Genomic DNA, 18,911 nt, shown 5'->3' on the forward strand with positions numbered 1-18,911 from the left:
CTATGGTTAGGCTGCCAATAATAGCACACGGAACAAGATCCTTTATGGCTCGGATCAATATAGGCACGCAGCCCAAAGGCTTCCTTAGTGTCACTGATTCAGTGTAGGTGTGCGTGTAAGCACATGTATATATCTATGTATATATGTGTGTATATATATAAATACTGTACTGTATGTATATATATATATATGTATATCTGTGTGTGTGTGTGTGTGTGTGTGTGTGTGTGTGTGTGTGTGTGTGTGTGTGTGTGTGTGTGTGTGTGTGTGTGCGCAGAGGAGGATAGATCGATACAGGAAGTGTATTCATGGAACCAGCACTGGAGGCAAAAAACTAAAATAAAAGTCGGAACCAGCAGAGCTCACTCAACTTGAATGCTGGAGACAACATGGCCGCCCCTCACAATTAAATACTCATGCAGCCCCAAGACATATTCATACATATTGCATTGTTATTAGAATTTGTACTCTTCCAAATTAATCTAGTTGGAGTCGACGAGAGAGGGCCGAAAGACAAAAGCAGCTATAATAAGTTCAGCTTCACTGCTTCTGCCAACTTGAAATGGAAATGCACCCTTCACTCTCCAGTGCCGAAATCACTCCCTTCTCTCACACCCACACACACACCAGCCCACACACACATACACCAGCCCACACACATACATACACCAGCCACCTCACACACACACACACACACACACACACACACACACACACTGATGGAGATAATTTCACACCAGCCCACACACATACACCAGCCACCTCTCACACACACACACCAGCCCACTCACACACACACACAGACAAGCCCACACACACACACACACCAGCCACCTCACACACGCACACACCAGCCCACACACACACATACACCAGCCCACACACATACAAACACGCTCACACCCTGCCCCTAACACACACAAAACCACATACCATGTCCAAATGCTCCATTCCTGTCTGCATTGCATAAAGTACAGAGACAACCGTCAAAAGCTAGCAATAATCTTAGTTAGACCTAAGTGTGCCCTATTTCCTGTCTCTTCCAATGACTGCCACAGTGACACACAGCTGTAGACTTGGCTTAGGTAATCACAGCTCTTATCACTGCCTGTTTAAAGAGCACACAAGTGACACCTGTGTGCCTTTGTGTGTCTGAATGTGAGTGTGTGTGTGTGTGTCCACGTGTGTCAACGTGAGTTTCCTTCCTTGTAAACATGATTGCCTATCAACATTGGCGCAATGAGCCAAAGAACATATTTTCTCCAAGTGTCTTATCTGCTCTCGCCATCTGATCTGATCAGAAAAACTGATCTCGCACCAAAAAGAACGCACTCGAAATCAGACCAGGATGTCTACATTTGAACAGTGCACTCGGGCGGCTCAAACTCAGGCTGCACGGTCTCTTTAAAGAGCGATAGCCTTCTCAGCCCGGAATATTGAGTTAAGATAAGAGGCACACAGTCCATGGCAGGTCGCACCTTCTCTGGAAAGCCATTAATCTGCAATTAGGGATAGACTAGCAGGATTTATTACTGAGATAAGGGCTGGGTGTGTCTGTGTGCAGTTCGTTGGAAAGAGATAGCCAAACTGTCCATCTAAAAGCAGGCTCTACCTTCTCAAAGAGAATGCTTCCATTTGGCTTCTACTACCTAAACGACTAAAAAGTCAAAGCTGAAAGAAAAAATACTGCTATGCAGAAGGGGGTCACGTTTGTTGATTTCAACTCTTCATATCTTGGTTATTTCTGAATATGTCATCAAAATTACAGTATTTTTTTAGTGACTACTGATGAGAGACATGGATAAAGTGGTTAAAGGGGCTGCACGTGTACGAAGCTTCATATGGGATGAATTAGTCCGCTTTTTGGTTGAGCTTACCAACAGTGGGATGTCATTACAGTGGTAATTAGAAGCCTATAAATCACAGGTCAAAAAGTGTTATTACCCATTTTCCAAGATAGGACTTTGGGAGGGAGGAAACGTGGCCATATGTGTTCTCAAGGCTCAGTTAGAACAGTGCCATTTATAGAAGCAAGGCATCAGGCAGCATATGGAGAGAGTGAACCGACCAATGGCATCAAAGTTCAGCTGCTGATGCAGTGTTCAGAGATGATTCAGACACTTCAGAATCAACCTTTGTATCTGCATAAGCACAGTCGGATTTTAGTCCTCTTTAACACAGGAAGTTGCTGTAGCTTCCATTGTTATTAAGAAGCAAAGAAAGAAAGAAAGAGAGAGAAAAAGAAAAAAACGAACGAAAGAAAGTATCTATGCCAGTGAGGTCACAAATCACTATCGGCTTACGTGCTGAGCTCACAGGGGCCCCCGCCACATCCGTGAGCTGAGCCATCTGAGCACAAGAGACAGGGGCCCCCGCCGCATCCGTGAGCTGAGCCATCTGAGCACAAGAGACAGCGGCCCCCGAGGCCACAGATAAAGGCAGCCGGAGCCTCCCCTCTGTCAGCTGTGAAACAGATCCCTGGATACCCACACACACACACACACACACACACACACACACACACACACACACACACACACACACACACACACACACACACACAACCAACCACCACCACTGACAGCAGGGCGCGCTCCGACCCGGAGGAGTGGTCCTCAGGGAGGCTGGGGCCCATCCTGCGCTGGGGCCCCCAGTCTGGTCCAGGAACAATGAGGCGCTGTGTACTCTACCTTCCTTCCGGGCCTGCAGGAACCCCTCACTTTTTTCCCAGATGGAAGGTTCTGGGGTTCCGCCATTTGGGAATGGTGGCGGAGGAGGAGAGGTCAACGCATAGTTTTCATCACATGTCAAGGGTGGAGCGAGGATGGGAGGGAGGGGGAGGGAATGGGAAGAGAGGGAGGTTTGGATTATTTTGCGTCATGTTTGTCACTGCTCGTTCCAACTCCTTAAAGTGACTTGACTGACAGATGGATGATATCATCATCGTTCCGCAGCGCTCAGATTTCCGTCTCTGTATGCATCAAAGCAGCCATGCAGCGCTACCTTTTTCCCACGCTGCATGTTAAATTAGGGGGAAAAAACGTCACTTGTCAGCTTTAAGAACACAGTTATTTATCTAGTTATTTTTTTTTATATCTGCCTGCGCTCGAATCCCTCGAGGGAACCTCCTGAAAGCGGCCGTGGCAGCTCGTGGGTCTGCACAACATCATTACGCACAAATAAAAACCTGTCAACACACCCCTTGCCAGGGCCAAAAAAAGGCAGAATCTCATTCCTGGAGGATAAATCACTGCCCTTCCCCCAGCTGGGATAATATTCATCCTCTGAAACAATGGCGCGGCTCCTAACCAGCAGGAGTAATGAGCTTGTTAGAGGAGGAGGGCTGTCATGGATCCTCTGGATCAGTGGCAGAGGGAACATTCCGGGTTGTCTATAGTGTTTTGCGACAGAGATGCTGTCAGTCATGCCCGCTGCTTATAGTATTATTATTGGGGCTGTAATATCCTGTGATGGTCTCCCACAAATGCACAGGAGGGAAGAGGCTGGTGTGCAAGGGATGACAATGACTAGAACAGGGCTGAGAACATCAGCTACTACCAACGTGTGCAACAGATTACTGCTGCAATTAGACACGATTTAGGAGTGCAAGTGTGTGTATGCGTGTGTGTGTGTGTGTGTGTGTGTGTGTGTGTGTGTGTGAAAGTTTCTGTGAGTCTGTGAGTGTGTGTGTTTGTGTGTGTGTGTTTTCATGCTGGCTTTGTGTGAATGGAGCACAGCGGCAATCACACGTTGTAGATTAATTTGCCTTCCGAGCCAATTTTTAATGAGTGTTGACCAACATGAACTCATGTAATACATCAAAGACACACAAATCAGCAAGAGAGTTGTTGCTCTCAGTAAGTGAATATCGAGATTGTTTCTTTCCCAACAGGGGACATGAAACAGGCTCTCAGAAGACGACGGCTGCATTCCCACTCAGGTACGAAGCCATATGAATCCTCCCAGTTGGCTAGCACAGCAGCAATCGTAAAGCAAAAAAATCATTAAAGGCTTATCAGGCAAGGATTTGTTTTCATTATATATTTAGCAACACGCATGCAGATACCAAAAGGCCCCTTAGATTACAGGGTGGTATGTTCAGCCTCGTTCTTTCTTCAGGCTCCATGCACGTAGAAAATGTAAGCGTTTTGCAGATATGTGGGAGAAGAATGCAAAAGAGTTTGCGAGGCCAAGGCAGCTCTCTAAAAATAAAAGGCAAATTAAAGTTCATGGCGCAGAGGTTTCCTGGGGCTACACACACCCACAGGGAAAGAGATGAGGCCTGAAGACTCCGCATGGTGCTGCTGCTGCTGCTGCATTGACCGTGAGGGAGAAGGCAAAGGCAACCGCAGCAGCAGCAGTAGAGGCACTCTTCCCAAGGTCGGTTACCCTCCTCTCCTCTCCTCTCCTCTCCTCTCTTCTCCTCTCCTCTGTCATTCTCTCATCTTTTCTCCTCTACTCGCTGCGGCATTTCTCTTCCATTCCCCTCCCCTCCCCTTTCAATCGGCGGGAAGGCAAGTGCGACCGGAGCACTCGCTTGGCACGGTGCACCGGGAGAATATATATGGCACTCGAGGCCGTGTGCCAAGAAAAAGAGAAACTCTGGCAAGGCTGCCAGAAGCACAGACAGGATAGAATAGACACGGGGAACAAAAATGTAAATGCTATTTAGGAGATAGCAACTGGACGGCCAAGAGACATGCCCCTTGCACTGGCGGTATGCTATCACCAGCGCTTATCGCGTGACCTTAGCCTCGACAGTTTATGGGGGGAAAGTGGTATTATGGCTGATTGCACGGCACCGCGCCAGGTGTCGCGGGAGTGTTTTTCTGGGGGTTAAGGTGAGGGCAGGTTGGAACGCGTGGGAATGGTGTGAGTCGGCGCTGCGTTAATGTTTCATTGTCTCGGTAGACTTTGCTCCGGGACTCAAAAATCACATTCGACGAGAAATGAGGAATAGGGGACATCAGTGTTAGCAGTCTTAACGTCAGTGCGCAAAAATAAACCGAGATGGAAATACAGCCCCCGCAACAATACAAGATACTCTTCGTCCGCTTAACATGGAAAACAAGACTAAGACTCCTTGTACGTGAGAGAGAGACTTAGCCAGCATTTATCTAAGCTGAAGGGGGGAAAAATCACAGTGGGGAAATGAGGGGCCACTTACATGCACTTAACGCAAGCCTTGCCATCCTCAGCAAATACTACAGTAAATATCAAGCCAAAATCAACAAGCAAGCCAATGATGCCTGAAGGCTTCCAGGACAGATGTGGACACCTGCCGAACCTGGCAGCAGACAGACATTTCCTGCCTGAGTTGGCGCCTGGGGATTTGGCCTGACTGTGGCATGACTGTTCCCCTTACCCTGAGACGTTAAACAGATCAGATCAGCAGATCTGCAGACCAGCTCCTCAATTTGTGTGACTGACTCTACCCTAGCATGCATTGCAATACCTGTCCAAATATGAATTTTCTCCTGCTTAATCTGCTTGTGTTGTTATTTTGTGGAAGCCAACTATATTTTTTTTCTACACAGAGTACATCAAATAATGATCCCTTCATCAAGATGCTTTTTCCAGTCATTTACAGTGATCTTGGGGAGTCCTCTTCATGATCTTTAACTGCAGCATTAATAAAACATCGGTAACCTTTTCATTAATACCACGTATTCCCCAAGGACATGAAGCCTTTTCAATTATTCCTGTCCATTAACATGAAGTATGTCCTCACACTAACAAGAGGAAACTCAATCTGCGAAGAGTTCAAATGTGTACCACACCACCACGGACACTGCTCGCAGAAAAAGCTGAAAAATCAGCAACGTCCTGCTTGTGGCCTGAATTATCATTGGGAAAAAGTAAGGCCAATTTGCTGAAGCGGTTCTAGCAACTTCTGAGATATTATCACAACATGTAGCCTCTCAATCACCTACAATAGGAAAGGGGGTTGGGAGCTGAGGAGACTGCACATACCGCACGCCTTCAGTCTGTCACTGTGCTGCATTTATATGACTGCCACCCAGCAGGGCACCGTACAAACGATAAATCATTATCAGTTGTGTTAGGAGCCATGGGGAGAGAAGTCGGAGCTGAAAACGAGATGCGATAAACACAGACCGTCACAGCGGCTGGCGGAGGGAATCAGAAACGTCGAGCGTGGCGCTCCACTACCTGTCACAGGCGGCGTGGTGTGGCCGCGCAAATGCCAGGACTCCTGCCAAGCGCTCTAGTGTTACAGCAGCATGGAGGTCGTCAAAGCCAACATCTGAGAGGCCACAGCAGACCACAGAGTACCCCCCCGCCCCTACTCCTCCTCCGACCACTAAACCCCTTCCATGGAAAGCAAACAGCGTTTTTTCTGACTCAGAGCAGAAGCATATGTTTCAGACAGGGGGAAAATGTCTGCAAAGAGAGCATTTGAATGAGAGGAGATGCAGGGTTGCTGACAGGAGAAGACAGCCAAAAAGCCATTTACTGTGATCACTATTCAGTTAAGAGAGAGCTCTCGTTGGGGTGGGCTTCTACTTCAAAACACCAGAGTGGAAGCAGGCGCAGGGTTAGATATGAAGAAATGCAAACGCATTACCGGAGCTGAATACAAGACGGATCTATTGAGTGTCTGAGATGGAAATATTGGGAGGATGTAATTATGGATCTATCAGAAATGTGTCAGGCAGTCTCCGGCAGGTACTAATGGTTTTTTGAATTCTGGCTTTCAAAGGCTTAGCTTAGATAAAGAAAGACAGATGGAGCAGATCAAAGTGTTTGAACAGCACAGGCATTTATATGCCTCAAACAAACAAATATTTAATACCTCACTTTCCTATATTTTTTCTTATCACCAGAAGAGCGAAAGTTGCTGGAAATGTCACGCTTCAGGCTGAAAGTCTAATAAACTAGGGGCTGAGTGACATTTAGCACCGCATTCCCATATCGAGCCATACATCACATTTTATTCATATAAAAAACTCATTCAATTACAGCAAATTTGCTCACTATGGCTTGTGTGCTGCAAGGTAAAAGCACCTCTGCTAGGCAGGCCCAAGTGATACATTTCAAGGTCACACTGTGATTAATTGTCCATGCTTTCCATTGCCTACCTCCCAAAACCCACACACACAGACACATACACACACACACACACACACAAATGCACACACACACACACACACCCACACACGCACACGCACACACACACACACATGCACACACACACACCCACACACACACGCACACACATACACAGTGTGACAAGATCAGGCCTAAGGCAACAGAAGTTGCTGAGGAAACTAAGGTGGAACACAGAACTCACACAAAGTCATACATCACACATGATTTACAGTCTGTCCTATGTGCCCATAAAATGAAAGAACAGCCACAAGGACAACGCTTTTTGATTTTTACACCTTTTTCAGGAAACGGAAAGACATTCCAATCAGCATTTAAGTCAGTCAATGACTACACATTCTTAGGAGCATAATACACTTCACTGTGTTTCGTGAGTCATCAAGCTAACACTAAACTAAAACCCTGCAGTTAAACGACACCCTCGACAAGATAAAACCCTCTACAAGAAAAAACCCTCTATAAGATATCATCCCCCAAATTATTAATCAAAATAAAAGGTTGTATGCTTGTTTTATTTCTGGTCTTTATCTTTAGTCCCTTAACCTGGGAGAAACAGCTAATACTGCACCATCCATTCTCAGTGGACCGAGCACAGTCAAGGTGACAGAGTGCAGCCCATACAATCCCACTTCAGTCTGTTCTCCTCTAATGGTTCGCTTGGCTAGATATATATTGGGCTTAAGTTAATGGTCCTTGAATGCTGAAGTTGTATGAGAGGAACTTAAGTGTCATGACAAAAGATGGCAGACATTATTTCTTGTCATGTTGTGTTGCCCTGGGGGGCCATGCCATGTTTGTTCTCCTTAAGCCACCGCCGGTGCGCGGTCCTCTGGTTCTGGCTGAGAGGCTTGATTGAATGGCGTGCCTGCGGTGGAGTCGTGTCAGTATTTTAATAACCGACCGGGTAGAAAAAACAATCAATTTTCAAATCCCTCTCAGCTGGGTGTTTTTCCAAGCACAGGTGGCGATATGTGTCTAATCACATGTCCGGCATCTTAGGCTGCCTGTGAGGTGGCTTAGTTATGAAGAACAAGGACCACACGCACACCAGGGAGGGGGGCACCAGGCTGCCTGTAATTGGCAAAATCACATACCCACAATGCACCGGGACTGCGTGAAGGGGCTTGTGTTGGTTTGCGGAGTGACAGGGGTGGGAGAGGGGAGGGGCCTGTGTCTCTAAATCAACTAATTAGCGGTCCCTCTTTTTCCTGCTAATTTAATCCCCTCTCTTCAGTCTCCCCATTGTGCAGCCTCTCCTTCACAAAAGAAAAAATCACCAAAGAGGAGTTTTTAGCATTTCAAAAGTGTATCCAAGCCTTCCAGTGAAGGGATGGGGGGAGCAGGCTGGTCACCAGGGCAAAAAAAGCTGATCTTGCGGAGAAGCAGTGAAAGAGGGACAGAGAAAAGAGGAGAGAGGGAGAGGGAGAGGGAGAGGGAGAGGGAGAGGGAGAGGGATAGGGAGAGGGAGAGAGAGAGAGAGGGAGAGAGAGAGAGGGGTGGGAGAGATCCAGAGAGTGGATGGCTGTCTTCAATGCCATCTTTCACTCCCTCGGAGCTGAGAAGAGAAAAGAAGGGGACGTCTCGGGGTCTTTTTAAAATGCAGGAGAGGTAGAGGACCCAAAGCTAGCTCTGGTTCTCCTTCGCAACAACAAAAGTCTGTGTTGGGGCTTATGGAACTCTTCAGAGCTCTCGAAATACGGATATGTCAAGGGACGCTCAGCCACACAATACAACCTAAAGCTGTGACACCTCCTTGACTGCACATGTTATTTTTACTCCTCCCAACAGCTCTCTTAAGGGAAAGAAAAAGAAAAAAAACATACATTTGAAATTAAATTAGAATCAAAAAGCTCCACTGGCTCACTATCTAAAAAATTCCCCTAGCAATGACGGGGGGGGGGGGGAACGGCGATTTGATACAGGATTACTCGTGTAGAAACTGAAACAAAACAGACAGATAAATCACAACTGTCTTTCGGCTGCATGACAGACTCCATATTGGAAGAGAGAGATGTTGTGGTGATGGATGCAAAACCCCTTTAGCCACGTCAGTCCTTGGGCTTTCACTCGATGTGTGACAGCACTCCGTCCCCTTTCACACCCCCACAGGGATGGTGAGGACGCTATTGTACCTCATCCCAACCGTGCTCCCCCCCCCCCCCGTGTCCTTCATCAACATCCCCTTCCCTCCCCTCCTCCGAGTCACACAATCACCCCGTTGAGGTGACACAATGCTCACTACCCCCTGTATCAGAGACCCCCCCCTGGCCCATGGCTTTTCTGTGTGTGTCGGCCGGCTTTCCCTGTGAAAGGCTCCATGCTGACCAACAACAAAAAGGCAAGTCTTTAAAAAACAAAAAACAGCCAAAATAGAGGTAGGGGGAGGGTCAGAGGAGAGAGAGAAAGAAGAGGAGGAGGAAGCCTCCATTCCACTGAAGGGGGGGGGGGGCTGTAGCCTAGCAGGCAATAGATAGGGGAAGGAGGAGAAACCTGCCATTCCTTCAGGAGATCTTGTGCTGAGAAAAAACACCATCAAGTCCACTGAGCCATGCATGAGACAGTTGGACAGGTTTGGCACACATTTTCAAATGGGGATTGAAACTTGGGGGAAGAAGGAGGGGGACAAAAAATAATCTCCAACTGAACAAGAGGACACAGGGTCATTCGAGACCCACAGTCATGGCCAATCTCACCACCCTAATCCCTGCAGCAAGACCCTCTAAACGGGCCCTGAGCTCCCGAGTGCCCCATGTCCGTAGGGTTTAGCATCAGCCTTCCTCCAACCACATCTCGAGCTCCCTGTCACCTCACAACTCAGTCGCACAGACCCCCTCCCCACGCACCCAGATGCATTAAATGAGCTTTGCGCCGTGCAAGTGACCCCAACCATGTGCCTCGCACAACCCCCCGCCTCCCTTCCCCTTCCCCTGCCATCTCTCCTGCTGTCCGCCCAGTGACAGCCAGAGGTATGATCACATTCCTCTGGGGTTTAGCATGCCAGCCAAGCCACTGGGTCGGGGTGGTGGGCTGGGGAGAAGGCGGTGGGGGCGGTGGGGGATGGAGGGGCTGCTGCTTCTCCGATTCCATACAATTATCTGAGCCATCTCCCTTCTCTGTGACTCCTATTACGCTTGCTTATCAGTGGGAATGCAGTGCTCTGCATTACAAACACTTGGCATTAAATAAATCTGCTAATGAATCCTATTAAAGGCCTCTTTTAAGGCCTATTAGCAGAACAAGGCTGTGAGGGGGAAAACCAATTGGTCTGGCGTGGCATCTGATCCGTCTCTTCTTGGCTGACTGGGAAATGTGTGTCTGTCTGTGTCCATGGAAAGTGAATGTGTCAGCGTCCAGACAACATATGAAACTTGCATCCAACATTCCTTCACTGACTAGGCCGGTGGGGTTTTTTCGTCAGACCCCCGGGTAGTACTAATCCTTGGCGTTAATTCTACTTAATTGGGCTTAGTGGCGAATTAGGTAGGTTTTGTTCAAGCTCTACACACACACACACACACACACACACACACACACACACACACACACACACACACACACACACACTCACACACACACACACACACATCTCTGGGGGGACTTGTCCCACACAGGTGCTACAGGATTGGAGTTACAAATCCCATGCTCCTAAACTCTGTGACAATACAAGGAGGCCAAGCAGCTGAGCTCCTCGCTTCTGCAACTGTTATCCTGGAAGTGGAGGTTCGAGAAATTCCCAAGAGTCATGTCAGCTAATTAATCAGGTTTCAGAAGGCGCGTCATTTTGCACATCGTTCAGCAGATGTTGCGACTGATTCCAAGTATCTCTGGAATCCTGACAGGCCCGACATGATCTGGGCGCCAATGCACAGCCTGTTACTACAAGCACGTAAACATGACAGACACAAGGGCAGGAGAACCTCTTTTACACCCTCAGGCTTCCGTAAAATATCGATGAACCGCACAAGGACAAAGGTGTTGAATTATCCATGCTATTGAAGTTCATCTAACATCAAGTCTTTTAAATAAGACATGGACATTACTACTAATGTGATTACCTCCGTTACGTTAAATGCCCCGACTACTTGCGGAATGATATGAAAGATGTGAATTAGAAGCACAAAACCCGTTGCCAATTTTTTTTTCTCGCAGCGGTCAACATAAAGAAATAACATTGGGGTGGCCCATTTAAATCAACGGAACTTTTTGGAACATTCTGAGGAGCCGTATAATAACGTACATTACTACATCACTATCTGTGGAATGATAGTGGAGAAGCAAAGGCAGACCCATCTGTGGCTCTAGACATTAATTGGCCTTGGCGCCTGATGTGTCCTGTCAGACGATGACAATTTATGATCTACACTTACCAGTCCATTTTTCAGGGCCCGACAAGCAGGGTGCTCAATGATAAATGGGGGTTCACAGACACCAACAGACAAGAGACACATACAAAAACACACAGAGACACACACACACACACGCAAGTGCACACACGGAAACACACTCACACCTGTTACAAAGCATCAGAAAATAGCGCATGAGCTTTTCTAGTGTAAACACACCAAAAATGCTTGGCATCCGCAGCAGGAGAGAGAGAGAGACACTGAAGCTGGGGGGAGATAAGTGACGGCTAGCCAGACCGTTACATCAGCCAGCACTCCCCCCATCCACCACCCCCCTAACCCCTGCCACCAGAGCCCCTTATCAGCAGGCATCCATCAGTGGCAGCACTTTCCCTCAGACAGAAACCAGCAAACCTGACAGGAAACAGGTTCAAGTTCCTCGTTTCAATCAGTAGAGGAGAAGGCTTTGTAATTGACTGGTGATGACAGTTCTGTACAGTGTCACAATCAGACTATTGTTACTGCAGTGTTTTTTTTTTTACCTTCTTCCACAACGGTATCATGGAAAGTGAAAGAATAAAAGGACATTCTCACAGAGGGACACTTAGGATTGATAATCAGACACAGCACTGAAACTATGCACTGGTTATCTACATCTAGTGGTTAAACAAGGTCTTATGGTACAAAGGATTATTAAATTATAAATGAGCTGCAAAACATGATATTATTCAGTTATACAACTTAGACAAAAGAGCTTCTGTGAGGGACACAGGAGCTTGCATAGAAACCCATTTCACTTTACAGTGAAAGCGATTGTTTTGGGCTCCTTCATGGATCATAGAAACTCAGGGACTGTAGCACTGATGTCTTTCTATTTCTTCCTCCTCAACTGAAACAACTGCCGTGAGGTTTCCACAGAGTTGAGTCCGCGGGCTCCCAGTGAGCTTCTGATTGATGACTCAGAGCCAGAGATAAGAGCAATTTAGTGTATGGCAACGCAATGAATCACCAGATAACACAGCGAGACGTGACACAACGGATGTTTCGGTTTACAGTCTCTCCACTGGGAAGAACCCCAAGCAAGTCATCACTAGCCAAGCCATTACAATCAAATATTGCTACACTCAAACGGTACAGGGTGTGTCCAAACAGACACGCACTTGCATACCTGCAAACACTGATTCCTTTGTGATTCATGTTTTACTTGTCATTATATCAACATAATGATTATTTTTTTTCGGGACACTGGATGTCAGTATTAAGTGTGATCGCTGCAGTGTTTCTCCAACAACCTAGATTTATAGTGGATCTTCGTCAGCTGTTCGCTCTGTTGCTAAACACACCAAGCGCTTTTCAGAAGGGGAAACATATCCCGGCCATTATCGTTCGCATTTCTGACATGTGTTCATTATTAATTGCCGTTGAAACAAAAGCAACTGGAGATCAATTTCAGGGTTCAACCAACAATGTCAGCTGACAAGTCCAAATGTGCTTCTACTTGACACCCTCCTGTCTCCCTCCAACCCCGAGATAACACAGATATCCAGTGTTGAGGGCAATTAGAGAAACAGGTGTCTAAAGAGAGACAGAGAGTGAGTGAGAGAGAGGGAGGGAGAGAGGGCAACAGAGAGAGAGAGAGGGAATGAAATAAAGATAAGAACAGAGAGAGAGAGAGAGAGAGAGAGAGAGAATGAAAGAAAGCAAGAGAAAGAGAGGTTGCTGGAGAGTGAGCGAGAGTGTATTTTACCAAACCGCCTGAAGAGGCTCTGCTCTGCCATGCCAGCTGAACTGTCACCTTTGACCCCTCTCCCTGCAGGCGCTTGTTAAAGCGCTACACTGTTTCCTCAGCCAACAACGCCTTCCAGGGCTCTAGAGCTCTCAGCTCACTGTTCTCACACCTCAGCTCAGACACAGAAAACCACCCAGGAAACCTGGAGGAAGGTCAGCTATGCCCTAAACAAAGACACTCAGCAACAACAACAACCACACATTGATACAAAGGAAATACCCAGAGATGCATGCGCCTTTGGCTATCATCTCAAACACATCTTAACTCACGCCTGTGGTGACTTCTAGTATGATAGGTCTACTTTATGACAATACATCAACTGTTTGCCAGACTGTTGATGTATGACCTGTTTTGACACACCATAAAACATGCTGATATTTTTAGACCAGATGGTATCTATTGAGAAAGAGCAACGTGCACTGTTTTGGCAAGTTGAAAACAGCATTTCACAATTGATTTTACCAGGCGGTAAACTTGAAACACAGATTACAACTCACATTAATGACAGACCTGATTGTTCAGAAAAAAATCTTATTTCAATTGAGTGATGATTGTAATTCATATTATAAAAGAGTTCTGAATAGTGACATTTATTACTAAAAATGATTCTCTCTCTCCCTCTTCATCTCTTTCAAAGTGCAATAAGTGATGAGGGAATGAGAGCTCTAAACACACATTAACCCAAAGGCCTCACGTTAAGTGCAGCTAAGCTATAATATTCTTCCAGGTCTTAACTTGAAAACAATTACTTCAGACTTAAATGGTAATTACACAGATGCACTCAAGCTGTAATGTAGCTGCGTTCAGTCAAGAGAAGTGAAGTCATGGCACTGTCTTAGAACAAAAACCAGTGAGCCTCTTTTTCCACCAAACCATAACGCCTCTAGAAGGATCTGAGTCAAGAAACCCAACAAGTAAGTGGATAAAGCTGGTGGTCGGCCTGGCTCTTCTTGCCCTCAATTCTCGGCGCCAATACTCATACCAGTAACTTGATTATTTTAGTAGACTTGACGAGGATCTGACTCTTATAGAGATGATGACAAGCAGACAGGAAAAGCGGGAATGCAAAACACATCTCTGCTGCTTCAAACCTCAATTTACTACTCTGCTCAATTCAACAGGCTCGTAGAAAATCTGCATCCCTAGAATGCATTCCAGCATGTTTGAGTGAGCACGTCCGTCCATCCAGGGCTCTGCACTCGGTCAGCTGCTGCTACTGAAACCAGTCATCTGGAAATCTCCGCCTAGCCCCGACCCTGGCCCGCTATGGCACACATGAAAGGCTACGCCACAGTGGGAGATAATGGAGAGGACATGCTGGGCACCACTATTTCAAAGCTTGCCGCCTTTATGTGTTTGCAAACACCTGCCAGAGCAATAAAGGAAGACATGAAAAATAAAACAAATACTAATAACTCAAGAGGGCTTGGGGTTGGGGTTGGCGGAGGGCTGGGAGTGCAGGTAAAGTTTACACGCAGCTGACACACCTGGAGCTTTGTGGAAAACATCTGGAGTTAAAAACACTTTCCAGCTTCCCCAATATTCTGCTCTGTGTGGGGCCCGCGGATCCTCTGAGCCCTGCTGCCAGTTTCCACTGCAGGGTTTTTACATCTCTTTTACGCTCGCATAACCACCAAATGAAACGCTTCTGCCAACGTTTGAGAATAGCCTACTCGGCGTTCGTCTCGGACAAGTCATTTGTCTGATGCAGTAATGATGTCAAAATTGTGGAGGTTTTCACACCATGAGTGGCAAAATAAAGCGTTAACACCTACCACAAAACAAGTTACAAGCTATTTGATGTAAGTCAAACACAAGAAACACAGCTATAGTGACCAAACTACATTTTTGGTGGCATTAGTTGGGAAGGTTATATTTTAGGTGTAAGTGGTCACACATCTCATTTAAACTTAAGAAAGTGGATGACCATCATTATCAATGGTTTAAGTATAACTTTTATTATGTGTCTGAAGGGCTGGAGTGACCTTTAGCTTAATCTCAAAAGACACTGTCCAATCATAGCACAAATCCTAGCAGTAATAGTGAACTCTGAAACAAGGCAATGCCAGCTAAGCCCAACCATTATGCTCAGGAGAGGGGAGGACTCACTCTAGTCTTCATGAAACAAACTCAATAAGTTTACCTCTTTAAAAACAAAAAACTTAGTTGACCATTTTTAAATGAGTGCCTAACTTTTAGTAACTCATTAGTAACATTACACAGATTTTTAAAATAGCTCACTTGGGGTATGATTGCATTTCTATCCACAGCAAATTCTTTCATTCACCTGATCAGAAAAGGTATCATTTCAATAATTTCTCTTGCTTAATGGAAGATGGTGTTAATCATATTTAACCTAATTCATTTTGCAACCACAGGTCAGAAGTAGGCTACATAAGGTCCATGAAATATGTCCCTGAGCTCATGGAAAAGCAACAACCATTTGACCCCTAAAAATAGGTCACTGTGGGAGAGGATGCAGAAAGCAAGTGAAGTAAAGTAAGAAAGCTGAGATAAATAACAGCAAACTTAAATGCTTAACCAAGCTATACAAATATGACAGTACTTGTAACACTGTGGGTAACACTTCTATGGCTGAGCATGAACAGAGAGCAGAGACCTGATATTTCTCTAAATCGTTCTAGAAAATCAAGGGTTTCCTAATAGCTTGCAGCTCCATTTTATTTCCAATTTTAAAGTGTTTTTTACATCTCATAGAAAAAAAACCCTGTGTGCTATGCTAGGCCACTTAATGGAGCAATTTAAAAACTGAAGTACGCCAGTAGACTACTTACCTGAGCCAATTTGAATTATTCCAAGTAAAACAGCAAACCCAAAAGAAATCGCCGACATAGTGTCAAAGTTGACGTGAAGAAGAATGTCTGTGTAATCCACAAAATGTCACTTAAATTGTGCGATTTCTCTATCCTTCATAATATCACTACTGTGAGGTAAAAGTGTTTTGTGAATTTAATTTACAGATTGAGCATCTCGGCATCAGCTTTCTCTTTAGTTCCTTTCATTTGCATAAACCAAATGACGATAACGGCAATATTATCTATTCAATTGACTAGTAATCCAGTTTTGATGATTTCTCCAGTGGGATTTCACGTTTGGCAAGTCACTGTGAGAAGGAATAAACAGAGTTATCGGTCGCCCTTAATTGTCCAGTTTCTCTTTTTTTCTAAAGTTCAAAGATGATTATCGACACGAGTATGCTGTCTCCAATTTTGTGACCCAGATTATATGAAACCTACTCCTCATGAAATTGGGCAAACCCTTTTGCAGTCAACACACTCAAATTGGTCATGCCGTCTCCACTGGACGTTCCCGTTAAACGGGGATCCGAGTACTCCCATGCAAACCAGCCAAGGAACATAAGCGAAAAACGACTTCGGCAAGTGTCACAATGCGTCCTCGATCTAATTTCAAGATGTATTTTTGATGAAAAAAAAATCCAAACTTCGCTGTTCGTTGTCACATAATTTCGCTGCGTTTAGAATGTCAGTTAATTCTAGGCAACTTTCTGGTCCTTCTCTCAAGTCAAAGGAGGATGAGTGGCAGAGTCTTGGTAGTTCACGTCCATTTGGAGTGCATCACTTTAGCTTTTCCAGTGCAACTCTGTAAATCCAGGGAATTCCTTAGTTATTCAAGTTTTCTACTAAAAACTGGATTTGGGACTCTGTGCGCGTACCGTAGACCCCTTCAACCTCAGGCAGGGGGATTTGAAACAACGACAATTCATTCACTGAAGCTGAATGGCTCGCTGAATGGTATGTGCCATTCTCCCCCTCTTCAGCACCCAACAATGGGCTTTTCCACAGACTAATTTTTAACCTTTTCCAGACTGGCATAGAGGACGCCGGAGAACTGTCAGAAAGGCGGCTCGTGTGCTTCGGAGTTTTTCCACGAATAAGTAGGAACACCAGTGCAGAATGGCACTGATAAATCTCATTTTTTCATAACTTGGCTTCAACCGATCTATAGACTAGCCTCAACATATTTCGAACAAAATATGGCGTGCGTGTGTGAAGTTGAACTACTACGGAGGCATTCCATATGCGTCTCCGTACCAAAGCCGATTCTAGTAGACTATTAGATATTTGGCTACCAGTGGAAATTGCACCACGAAATTGTCCAGTAGAGCAATTCCCCGTCTTTAGAAATCCTGCTTGCAGGGGCTTAGGTCCGATACCATCTTAAGCAGTACATTTTAAATTCGCTTTAAAGATTAGCCTGAAAACGCCACGTTCAAAGATGTTAATCTCCTTTTTAAGTACCGTGCCAATCTTCCCTCACACATTACCTTACACATATCCTTACAAAGCACAGCTAATACACCATTATCATCTGTCGTTTTAATATGCTTTATGTGCATACTGCCGCTGAGAAAAAACACACCACATTATTTATTTGGTTTTGTTTTGTTTTATTTGTTTAATTGATTGTTTTTTAACTGACTTGTGCATTCAAATTAGTTTATTCGATTGCCCCTTATAGCCTACTCTAGGTCTATCACATACAATTATTCGTAGTCTACATACCCCTCAAATGCTCGAACCGTATATGCCAGATTTCTGACGTATAACTAACCCAATAGCGCCCTCTAGTGGTTTTTAAATTACATTCAACAACATTTCTGCTGCCTATCCAAATTATTTTTATCCACGTGGGTACTGGGTACGTCTGCAGGTTGGAATTCTAATGAATCTTACACAGTCCTCGTGTGTCCACTGAAGCGCTGCACATAAAACATTTCTAGAACACCCTGCATGATGTTCCATCAAACACACAGTCTTCGGCTGTCAAACAAGACTGCAATCTAGTGAGTGGAAGTTATCTAATCCTTTCTGAAACAATGTAATGACACTGGAGCCAAACCTTTGTCTTTGTACCCTACATCAAGAGAGCAGGAATCAGTACACAGTACACAATTTATCCTTCTGAGTATCTATCTGAATCACAGACACAAGTATAATGTCTACACTTATCACAATGCTAGATTGTACTCAATACCCTTGCAAAACTAAGACTATTGGGGTTATTTAGTCACTTAAGGCAGAAGAAAAATCCAATCTCATCACATGTTCTCCCTGCCCGATTCTTGAGAACATGTACCTCTTGCCACAATTTCCTTTAATTGGCCCGAATCTGCCACTGGCAGCTCAACTCCAGACAGAATTAAACCCTTTTCCTCTTGCATCTCCAGGAGCCAGCACTGTGACAAGCTACAACACGGGCAACACACAGGCAATTACAGGCCCAGTTCCATTTTAGGCCAACAGAATGGGGCCCCGCTGGAGGATGGGCGTCTTTGGGAACGTTCAATGGCTGCACAGGGATGTGCTCCACATTCCCCCCCCCCCCCCCCAAAAAAAAAAAAACCGTTTTCCAACAAAGGGGTCCAAATTACTGTCTCCTTTTTTGTTACCGAGTTTCAAAGAAAGCCCTGGCTCCCTTTAGAGACAGTCATCAAAATATTATTAAATATAGCAGTTGTGTATGATTTTCATGGTTATTATCGAACATGGTAATTATCGAACAATTCTACACGACTGGATGAATGAAAAATAAAAAAATAAATAGGCTCTGTAAAATCTTCTACCATGTATAATAAAACCTCAGTTAGATAGAACATAACACAAAAATGG

General features: G+C 45.3%; 1 protein-coding gene across 4 annotated transcripts in view; it reads right to left on the bottom strand.

The window, feature by feature from the left end:
* Nucleotides 1–18,911, bottom strand: part of robo1 (roundabout, axon guidance receptor, homolog 1 (Drosophila)) — a 264,703-nt gene that overhangs the window by 138,694 nt on the left and 107,098 nt on the right. Inside the window, exon 1 of one of the 4 annotated variants that reach the window (XM_042708702.1) lies at nucleotides 16,056–18,617. The exons of the other annotated variants lie outside the window; for them this stretch is intronic. Coding sequence (XP_042564636.1) covers nucleotides 16,056–16,113 — 58 coding nt within the window. The 5' untranslated portion in view covers nucleotides 16,114–18,617. Of the gene's footprint in view, nucleotides 1–16,055; nucleotides 18,618–18,911 lie in introns of those variants that run through there. 4 annotated transcript variants of the gene reach the window in all.

The sequence above is a fragment of the Clupea harengus genome, chromosome 9 (assembly GCF_900700415.2).
Source record: "Clupea harengus chromosome 9, Ch_v2.0.2, whole genome shotgun sequence".
NCBI classification, from domain to species: Eukaryota; Metazoa; Chordata; class Actinopteri; order Clupeiformes; family Clupeidae; genus Clupea; species Clupea harengus.